The sequence below is a fragment of the Fukomys damarensis genome, unplaced genomic scaffold (assembly GCF_012274545.1).
Source record: "Fukomys damarensis isolate Sample0158 unplaced genomic scaffold, DMR_v1.0_HiC HiC_scaffold_1, whole genome shotgun sequence".
Classification (NCBI taxonomy): domain Eukaryota; kingdom Metazoa; phylum Chordata; class Mammalia; order Rodentia; family Bathyergidae; genus Fukomys; species Fukomys damarensis.
In genome coordinates this window covers 12,602,313-12,612,855 of record NW_022900913.1, presented here as the reverse complement: position 1 = coordinate 12,612,855, position 10,543 = coordinate 12,602,313, and the positions used below count along the sequence as shown (strand labels likewise).

The following is a 10,543-nucleotide window of genomic DNA, read 5'->3' as shown; positions in this document are numbered from 1 at the left end:
AAAAAAAAAAAAAAAAGATATTTTCACTATTGACCCTGTTCGAGAGTATGGAGAGGATTCTGCTTTACCCAGAAGTGAAGGTTTAGTCCACTCACATGGGAAGAACCAAGTTTTGTCTTCCCACTCATTGTCACAGAAATCTATTCTGGTACCTTTGCGCCTTTGTATTTATTTTTTCTTGTGAATTTTCCCCTCCCCCCTTTTTTTGCCTGGTAAGAAATTTGTCCCGAAAGATTTGAGAAGTGTTTCGTACGTATACCAATGGCCAACAGTGAGTGTAATCATTGTGTGGTAATAAAAATGTAACGTGGTAAAAAGAGGACACAGAAAAGAAATCTGTCCTTTGGGGCTGTGGAACTGGGCCTTGCAAACTCATCCTGTGCTGGGAAGTTAGCTCCCTCTTGAGTTGGCAAACGACTTTTTTTGTTGTTGTTGTTCTCTGCAGGGTTTGGATGATCCTGCCCAGAAGGGAACATGCTGTGTTTCTGGGGAGGATTTAGCTCCCTGGCCTCTCAACTGCTTGCTGAACCCCTGTGGGGAGCCAGTGCCCCAACTTTCCAGGGCTTTGCGGGCAGCCAGTGCAGACTAACCTTGAATTAGTCAAAGCCTCTAATTTGACAGGAACATTTTCTCCAATTCCTCCTTCTCCTCCTCTTCCATCTTGTTTGCTTTATTGTCTTCATTAATTTATTTATTTTGAAGCAGACTCTCACTAGGTAGTTCAGGGTGGCCTTGGCCTAGTGACCTTCCTGCCTCAGCCTGCCGGGCGCTGTGGTTTACACGTGTGCACCACTGCACCTGGGGAAGCTTTTCTCCTTAAAACCCTCGCACGTTCTGAACCGGAAGCAGCCCGAGTGCCTTCCCAGCCTGTGGCTCTCTGTGGGCCGCACGGTCTCCCTTGCCCGCCCCTCTGCCTCTGAGCATGCGCACTGTCTCATTTCCGCACCTCTGCAGAGGACCCGAGAGAGAGCCGAGGGTTATGAAGCACCGCGTCCCCAGTCCGAAAATAAAAATTCACATTAGCGTCACTGGGTCGGGACACGGATTCAAAGAGAGTGTAAGAGAAATGGACAGCGCCAACCAAACAGCAAGACAAAAGCAAGCAGGCAAACAGCCGGTACAAGCCAGTGCGAGTCACCTGGGTGGTGTGGAGCGGTTTAAAGCCATCTTCACACGGCCTAGGGCAGAGAAATGGGCTGCGAATGGGCTGCAGCTGGCTGGCAGGAAGTGTGCGGGGTGATTCCAGAGCTGTACCCCCGTCCCAGCCAGACTTCGCAGTGTCTCTGTAAGACGCATGGGGTGTCATTACCCACCGGTAATTTTACGTTTTTGTAAAGCACATAATTGGCATAGGCAATGTTGGTCTGTTGTGATAATGTGTCTGTTTATTGTGATTGGCAGATGTGATATATGCCTGTTTTGGTTTCCAAAATCTTGAATATCTTTCTTAGATAAAAGTCCTATCGAATGTCAGCTAAAAGAACGGGTAACATCTTTATTTATTTATTTATTTATTTTGGTGTTTTGAAATAAAGTCTTGCTATGCCAGGCTGGCCTCCAATTCACAGTGATCCTCCCGCCTCAGCCTCCTGAGTGCTGGGATCACAGGCGAGCGCCACCATACCTGGCTAGAACGTGTAACTTTTAGTAAACAAATGTTATCTTAATTGAAAAGGTATGTTAGCTTTTTTATTTCTTTTTCTTTTAATTGTTAGAAGGAGCCCATCGGCCTATAGAAAGACCTTTCTGATAGCTGGAGACTAAGAGATTGGTGGACATGCTTGTGACTTTTCGGGGTTCTAACATCTTTTGATGTGGTCCTGGTCCCTAAGCTAATTTGGGTAAAAACAAGGGTCAGTAGTCTTTTTTATTGAACTGAAGTTATTCAAAGAAGAAAAGCTGTGGGCTGGCTGGATGGCTGAGAGACGGCGTAGCCACACAGGGTCAGGGGTTCAGGGTCAGCCCTGGGATTTATGCTCAGTGGCTGGATCTGGATTCCTTGCCCTTCTGTCTTGGACCTTGGGCTCCCCAGTAAAGCGGGTTGGGCTTGATAGCTCATGCATGGGGCTTGGTGCTTTGGCTCCGCCCACCGTCCCGGGTGGACACTGGGCCACCTGCTCCCTAACACTTGATGCCTGCCCTGCCCAGCCCGACTCGTGTCCTCCGAGCGACAGCCGGATCGGTGGCTGACGTCCCACTGTGACCTCTGCCCCTGGAGTGAGGCTGCATTCGTGTTGGGGTCTCCTGTTTGCCTGGGCTGGGGTACAGTGGGCTGGAGGGGGGACGTGGATCCCTCCACCCACAGTGAGCTCTCTTCGTTTTCACTTTACCCTGTGCCTCGGCATTGACGAGCCCCCCGCGTGAGGGTGGTGTTCGGGCCCCACACTCTTGGAGCCTGGACCCGGCTCTCTGTTCGTGGCCTCTGGGGCGTCCTGTGCTGTGACCACAGCCAGGTAACAGCCGTGCCCCGAGGCCTTCTGATGGCCAAACACGGCCCCCTTCACAACAGCTGCTCTGTGGCCAGGTCAGCAGGCTCAGCCCGGCCTGATGATGCTTCTGGGGGTGCAGTCGTGCTCAGTTCACAGGGGAGCGCCACACACCTCCAGGGACTGTCCGCAGTGGCCAGGTGCACGGACGCTTGCAGACACGCCGGCCTGGGGGACGCGGGAGATTTCAGCGAGGCGTTCACGACATCCGCCTCCTGAGGAGGGACAGGGACAGGGAGACAGGCCGGCCGGCCTGCTGTCAGGAAGCACTGATTACAGAATCTGGGTCGGGGCTGGTGGTAGGGACAGGCACCGCACTGATCGGTGTCTTTGATCAGCTGTGTCAGTGAGCTCTGATGACCCGCAGATTCCGACCCTGTGGGAGTCCCAAAGCTGTCCCAGAGAACAGCGCCATCCCTGCCACCGTCGGCTGTCACACGGAATGTGTTTCCCGGGCCACACGCAGCCTCCGTGTTGCGGGTGAGTCCGGCAGCAGCCGGCGAGCTGGTGGAACTGGTCTACAAGGAAGCTGTGTTGAAATGAGTTGAAAACGTGTGTCCGCAAAAGCCTACACCTCGTGTCGACAGGAGCTTTAGTCCCGGTTGTCAGACATCGGAAGCAGCAAGATGCCCTTCCGTAGGCCAGTGGGTGATATTTAGTGTATCAGACAATGGGACATTCCTCAGTGATCGCTGTGAAAGTGCTGTGAAGCCACAGAGGCTTGCGGAGGAATCACGGTGCCTGTCGCCAAGTGAGAGAAGGCTACGGTGTCTTGAGTCCACCTGTGAGATGTTCTGGAAAAGGCAGAACTGCGGACTGGGGGCGGGAGTGGGGAGCAAGACCAGTGCTGCCCGGGGCTTCAGAGAAGGAGCAGTGTAAAGGGCATTCTTAGGGCTACGGAATGATCTTGTGTGACGCTACAGTGCAGATGCGCGATGTTATGAATCTGTCAGACGTTACGAAGCCCAGGGTATATGGTGGGCTTATGTTAGGAATGACTTATTCACAGTGTCCATTTTCTGGGGCATGGAATTAGTAATCCAGGTGTTGATAAAGGGACATGGTATGCAGGGGAGGGGAATGTATGGGAACGCTTTGTATTGCCTGCTTAATTTTTCCATAAACCTAAAATAAAAATTAATGTAAAAAAATGAAGTTGGGACATGCCTATAAATCCCAGCACTCTAGAAGGTTGAGGCAGGAGGACTGCAAATTTGACTTCTGTCTGATCAACTTGGCAAGCTCCAGTGTCAAAACAAAAATAAAAAGGGCTGGGTTGTAGTTTATCATGAAGATTTGGGGTTCAGTCCCCAGTACTGAGGAAAAAAAGGCTGTGACCTGATAACAGCACTTCTAGGTCTTTCCAAGTGATGGGAGTCAGATGGAGCAGAGACTTGTGTCCATCGGGAGGCGTTTGGTAGAGTCAGAAGAAAGGCAGGTTTGCCAGGCGAGGTGGGAGACACTCATAATTCCAGCACTTGGGAGGCTGAGGCAGGCGGGTCACCATGAATTCTAGCACAGCCTGGGCAACAAGTGAGTTCAAGGCCAGTCTGAACTACATATGGGGAGACCCTGTCTCAAAGAGCAAAAACAAAACAAAACAAGTCAGGCTTTAGCCAGGCTGCCTGCATTCCAGTCGGGGTCCACCCCGCTCCTTCTTGGAGCCTGGGGTACAATTCTCAACTCTGCTCACCCGTACAGTGGGTGTAATGGTAGCTCCCTCCCTAAGTGAAGGAGTGTGTGGTGTGACCCTGCACACGTGCTTCTTTACTCACCAACAGCTGGCCTGGAGGGCAGCACGGATGCCCCTGGGCAAAGGAGGCAGTGTAGAGGACAAGTTGCTCTCTTGCCTTCCCCTGGCATCTACTGCTTTCCCACCCGGACCCCCCTTTCCACCCAGCCGGATCAGGCCTCTGTGGGCCCCAGACATGGGGCCGCCTGGCCCAGAGAGCGTCCTCTGACTCTCCTTCCGCTCGCGCCACGGCCTGCTTGGCGTGGGGCTCAGTACGATGGCACCTGTCTGCTGGGCAGGCTGGGGTTCCGTGGTCTGTGTTCCCAGCAGCTCACCGTGTCTCACCCGTGCTCCCGGGGGTAACAGTAGTGGTGATCGTGCACTGCAGGAAGTTGGCCTTCCAGGGTGAGACCTGGTGGAGGGGAGCTGTGAGAACGACTCCAGCAGTAGTCCTGCATCAGATGAAGGGGAGGTCTGTGCCCCTTGTGCTCCCAGATAGTGACAGCATTTCTCTGAGGGCGTGACACTGACAGGGATTTTTTTTATGTCCTACAAGAATTTTCATGTAAAATTGGTTGGAGGTGATTTTGTTTGACTGCTCTTTATTTATTATTATTATTATTATTATTATTAGTAGTAGTAGTAGTAGTAGTAGTAATAGTAGTAGTAGTACCAGGGATCGAACTTGGGACCTTTCACTTGGGAGGCAGGCAGCAGAACCACTGAGCTAAATCCCCAGCCCTGGACTTTCACTTTTAACCAATAAAACATTATTTTGTTTGTAAACCTAGCAAATTTTATGCAGCATTTTTGAGAGGATCTTGTGTGAGCGAAGGATTTTACTGGAAAGTAAAAGCATTCCAGCATTTCAGCTCGCAGTTGTAAATGTATTTTCCATACCCATTCAAGTCCTCAGGGATCAGGGGTGGAGCTGGACAGCTGGAGGGTCAGTAAGGATAATGCCATGTGGACCGAAGCACATCACATGGGTTCAGTTCTTGAGTTTTTAGTAACACTAAGAGGAAGGAATGCAGAAAGTAACTTAGTTACCTTGGGAGAATGCCAGGCAAGGGCCTCGTTGTGGGAAAAGTCACGCACTGATGGGGCTTGTTTCTGAGCTGCCTCTCTGGGGCTCTCACAGACTGACGTGGAAGGTTCCTGGTAGACTTGGTGGCCAGGGAATTCCTGAAACAGAATGAAGGCAGGCCCAGAGGAAGGAGGCGCTGCAGGGATCATTAATGGCTGCTGCTGTCACCCAAGCACAAGTGCCAGACACCCAAGCTGTACCTGTGTACTGCTGGGAACACACACCTCCACCTTTTGTAAGATATTACGGAAAAAGAAAAAGAACCTAAATCCTATCAGATCTCTAGGTCCAGCTTCTGGTCTGCAGGAGATGGCGCATACACACACACACACACACACACACACACACACACACACACACGCACCCAGGAAACTCAAACTAAACTACAAGAATACAGTGAACAAGTCCCAGAATCGGGGAGCAAATGAGCCTGTTTCTTTTGTAAAATTTTTCAAGAATTAAAAAGGAAGAGACGCCAACATACCCAGATACACAAAAAACCTAAAGCCTCCATCGATCTGCCAGCTGCGGTGCCTGTTGGTTCAGAGTCCTGTTTTGTTCCTCCCTCCCTTTTCTGATTTTCCATAAGCGTGCAAAAGTGATTAGGGAACTCTGAGCGTCGACAGGGTATCTGATGATCTTAAAAATCAAAACATTTTTGGAGCCATGGTTAGTGGTATAGTTTGGTTAAAAAGAAAAAATCTTTTGGGATAGGAAGTGGAAGTCCTTTGGGAGGGGGAGCAGAGATGGGGAAGGGGAACGAGAAAAGAATTTGGATGGGTTGTGTAGGTGAAGCAGCTCCCCGTGAGGATGCAAGCGTGTACTGCTGAAAACAAAAATGAAATCTTTCGGAGGACGGATGGCTGTGTTTGGCATGGGAGTGCTTACTGAGTGGGGGTGTAGGCTGCAGGTGGAGGCTTGTAGAAGCTGAGTGTACTGTGCTCTGGCTTCTCTTTTTATGTTTGAAATGAATGAAAACAACATACCTTTAAAACAACAACATCAGTTGTCTGGCAGCCCAGGCCCTCCCTAAATTAGGCAGTTCTTTTTTTTTTTTTTTTTTTTTTTTTTAAGAGAGGCAGCAGAATCACTGAGCTAAATCTCCGGCCCTAGGCAGTTTTTAAAAAATAAAAAAGAAAAAAAAAAAAAACAAAAAAAAAACCTCACCGATGTTTCTATGTACTGTAAATATGTACTAAGAAAAATTTTAAGAAGTTGAAAAGGGATTTTAACTTAACATCATAGGTCTAAATGAACGACTTGGCTACATATTTTAACCTAGAACTGTGAGATGAATCATCTTAAACATTCTGCATAATTAGAGTACCAGCTAAGCACAGGTCTTGCAAATGCAAATTACGCATCCTGAGCTTTGCTTCTCAAGCATTTCTTTTACTAAGAAAAATTTTAAGAAGTTGAAAAGGGATTTTAACTTAACATCATAGGTCTAAATGAACGACTTGGCTACATATTTTAACCTAGAACTGTGAGATGAATCATCTTAAACATTCTGCATAATTAGAGTACCAGCTAAGCACAGGTCTTGCAAATGCAAATTACGCATCCTGAGCTTTGCTTCTCAAGCATTTCTTTCTTCGTTCTTGGGACCAGAAGATGCTTACCTACCAAGGAAGCCGCTAGTCGGCATGACCTTGCAGGGATTCTGGGAGTTGCCTGCTAAGCTGATTGAGGGTTCTTAATGGCCAGCAGGGGTCTGGGCTGAGATACTGACTGGGCCTTGTCCAGGACAGCGAGGGGACCCCAGAGTGCGCTTTGGAGTCGCTGTGGGCGTTCCCTCATCGAAGTCCTCATTCGTTACTCATTACCTCATTTATTCTTGGCAGTTTGGAACTTCCACTAGTGGCTTTCATTGCTTCCGGTGCTTTTGCGTTTCTGTTTTTCAGTACCGGTTGTCGAACTCGGGCCCTTGTGCTTGTGAGGCTGGCGGTGGAAGCCCTGAGCTCCATCCCGAGCCCCGCTTTTGCATTTCTTTGTTGTTAGGAAGCTATTTCAGTGACTTCCTGATGAGCTGTAAAGACTTTCCAACCTGAGAGGACTCTCTGGCTTTCCCAGGGCTGTGCCGACTCTGCGGAGACAGGCGTTCTAGTAAAACTCTCCAGTCCAGCACTCACAGGCTCCTGCGATTCTTCGTGAGCTTCGCTGTGACTTACGGCTCACGAGTGGCCCTGTGTCCCTTTCGTGAGTGGCACTCACCTTTGAAACATAGGTGCACGTGGAGAGGAAAGCATCCCACAGTATTAGAGGCTGTAAGGGTAATCACTGACTTTCGAAACTTCAGTCTCAGTTACATGTATTTAGATGTAAATAAACTTCTTACCATCAACCACTACCAAAAGCTTTGACGGCGTGGGGAAAGCTACGTGAGCCGAGCACATGGACGGTACCAGAATTAATCAGAAACTCATACTGAAGAGCTGGGCCCCAAAGAAAACAACTTGCTTTTAACTTGAGTTAAAAAAATTGAAGAGAAAGAAAAAAGAGCATAGGTGGGCCGTTGCTGGAGGAATGGATTTTGTGACGCCGTGGGCATTGACATTATGGATTATCTTTGTCTCTTCTTTTCCTTGTCTACCATATTCCTCTCGGGAAGCCCAATGCTTGGCTCAGTGCAGGTAATCCATAAATAGATACTGATTGGGTGTGAACACTAGTAATGAAACCACCCAACTCAGGAGACGTGGGAGACGAGGTCTGGGGCCTGAGAATCTGTGTTTTAATCAGCTTCCCTGGGTGCTGGCCTAGTGGCCGCTGCAGACCATTGTTTAAGAAGCACGGAGCTTGTCTGCCTGCTCATTTTTCTGGCCCTGCTTGCACAGGCACTTCGCATTAAGCCAGGCTGGGAGTTGGGTTTCCCCTTGCTGGGGAGGGCTGTACCGTCAGCGTCTCCTGGCAGCTTATGTGGCTCTCTTTCCTTCAAGCATATGACGTGGCTGTGGACTTCTGCTCTGCCGGTGTACCTCACCCCTGCAAATCACTCTCATTTCATTTTCCTGTCCTGTACCTTTGGCTCTCTCTCTATGCCTGTGCATCATGCAGGCCTGCCAGCTCCTGCTGCCTCCTGTGCCTGCAGGGTCCCCCCTGCCATTCCCCAGCCCTCTCCTTTTGCCTTTACTTCCTGCCTAGGCTACCAGGACTGCCTGGAAGGCCACCGGCAGCTCACAATTCCCCGACTCCAGACTTCTCTTCATGTTGTATCTCCCTATTGGAGCAGCCTCTGCTTTCCTCCAAATTGCATCTTCCCTCCCAGGCTGAGTTCCGGTGTCGCTTCCATAAAATCTTGCTTACTGTGGGGTTTATCACTCTTTGCTGGGTGCGTCTTGCTCTTTGCCCGCGTTGGGATGTGGCACCTAAGACATGCTGTGGGCTTTGTTTGCTCGGCCTGTGCCTGTGAGGAAGGCAATAACTCATGTCCTTTACCTCTCTGTGGAGTCCTGCACCAGTGTGGACTTTGGTGCCGTGAGTTCTGGTTCCAGCTGAGTGAATGTGTGCTTGGCCTGGCCAGTTGTGCAAAAGAGGTTTCAACCCCAATATGATGTGAGCGCTCAGCGTTCCTTGTGACTTCCCTGCCATTCCTCTCCTCTGTCGCCCATAAAAGGCCCTGCAGGGTCTGTGAGTTTGCTGTTCCTTTTACTCTGGAGAGCAGGTGGGCAGGGACAGGAAGGCGGTGATCTTAAAGCAAAGAATTAGCAAATTGGATTCTTCCTGCTACTTTCGTAAGATGCCATTTTGATATTAAATAATTTCATGTGGTCATGTTGGGGTGATTTTTAAAAAGTGAAGTCATTAGTGCATGTATTTTTGTTTGCTTGTTTCTGGGATGGGAAGCAAACCTAGCTGTTTTTTTAAAGATGACAGTCGCCAGGGATTTAGCTCAGTGGTTCCGCCACCTGCCTCGTAAGCACAAGATCCCAAGTTCGATCCCTGGTACCACAAAATGACAGCACTCATACTAAAATATCAATTTGCCTGTTTTCTTTTTGCTACAGGTTCCTCGCACTAACACCATGGAGAGTTTATCATTTGATTTCTGTCATGATTCTTGGATGTGTCATTATGCAAATAATAAAGGAAATGGTTCTGTCTCGAACAAGAGGTAAGGAGGCTCCATTTTTATGCATTGAATATTCTAGATTTTGAATTTCTGTTTTCTTTTTTTTTCCTTCCGGTACTGGGGATCAAACTCAGGACCTTGTGCCTATGAGGCAGGCGGTGGAACCACTGAGCTAAATCCCCAGCCCTGAATTTCTGGTTTTTGTGTAGGCCTGTTGACCTCCTTTGGACAGGAGCAAAGTAATAGATCCTATAGACATTGTTGCTGCTGTTTTCAGTAGAGTCATTTATATAATTGTTACTGTCTGTAGTCATATCTACTGGTACTGGGCAGATGGTTGATGTGTTTCAGTTTTTTTCTCAGCTTTAAGTGTTGTGTAGAATACCATTTGGACATTTAAGTTCACAGTGAGGATAACAGTTAGATATTTATTGCATCTGTCATAAGAAACTGGGCTATTGGAAAACACATTTTTTGTGCCTCAGTGGAAAAAAAAAAACAGTTAATGAAGAGCTTAAAAATCAATGATAGTAAAAAGTTTTAAATGACTTCCTGATGACAAGTGGATTAATTTTAAACATTCAATTTAAAAGTGAGAACTTGAATCATTTAAGTTTTTTTGAATAATTTAAATATATCATGTATTTGAGTTACGCTCCTCTGTGGCTGTTGAGGCCTCGGCTATTATTTGAGCTAGTTTGTATAGAGGGACAAAAATTCAGGAAAACGGATCACTGTTGAAATGTTTTCTGGAACGATTGTTTTACTTTAGTATGTTGTCAGGTTTGGAGACGGCTCCTTTGTGCTAGCCTTCTTGGACAGGGAACAGTTCCATATTTTGCCTGATTAATGCGTGTCATGCCCCCATAGATGGAGTCTCCCAGCTGCTCTGGACCTGCCTTTTCTAGCTTGATCATCATCCAAGTGTCAGTGTGTTTTTTATTAGTAGTACACGTTTGTGATATATAATAATGACGTTCATCCTGATCATTTTTACTCCCCTTTTCCCCACCCCTAGAACCTCTTCCCATCTTCAGAAAGAGGCTTCTTATTTATAAATTGTGAAGATTCTGTCCTTTCAAAAGCTGAGGTGTTGAAAGGGTGCCTGCCTAGAGCCAACTTTCCTTCCCTCTCCTCCCCCTCTCCCCTCCCCTCCCCTCTCCTCC

The 10,543-nt window shown here is 48.2% G+C and overlaps 1 protein-coding gene across 2 annotated transcripts in view; it reads left to right on the top strand.

The window, feature by feature from the left end:
* Positions 1–1,045: 1,045 nt before the first annotated feature.
* Positions 1,046–10,543, top strand: part of Retreg1 (reticulophagy regulator 1) — a 95,472-nt gene continuing 85,974 nt past the window's right edge. The window contains exons 1-2 of one of the 2 annotated variants that reach the window (XM_033757516.1): positions 1,046–1,057; positions 9,313–9,419. In XM_033757516.1, the coding sequence (XP_033613407.1) occupies positions 9,359–9,419 (61 nt within the window). In that variant the 5' untranslated portion in view covers positions 1,046–1,057; positions 9,313–9,358. Of the gene's footprint in view, positions 1,058–8,978; positions 9,040–9,312; positions 9,420–10,543 lie in introns of those variants that run through there. The other variant, XM_010644001.3, reaches the window with a different exon arrangement.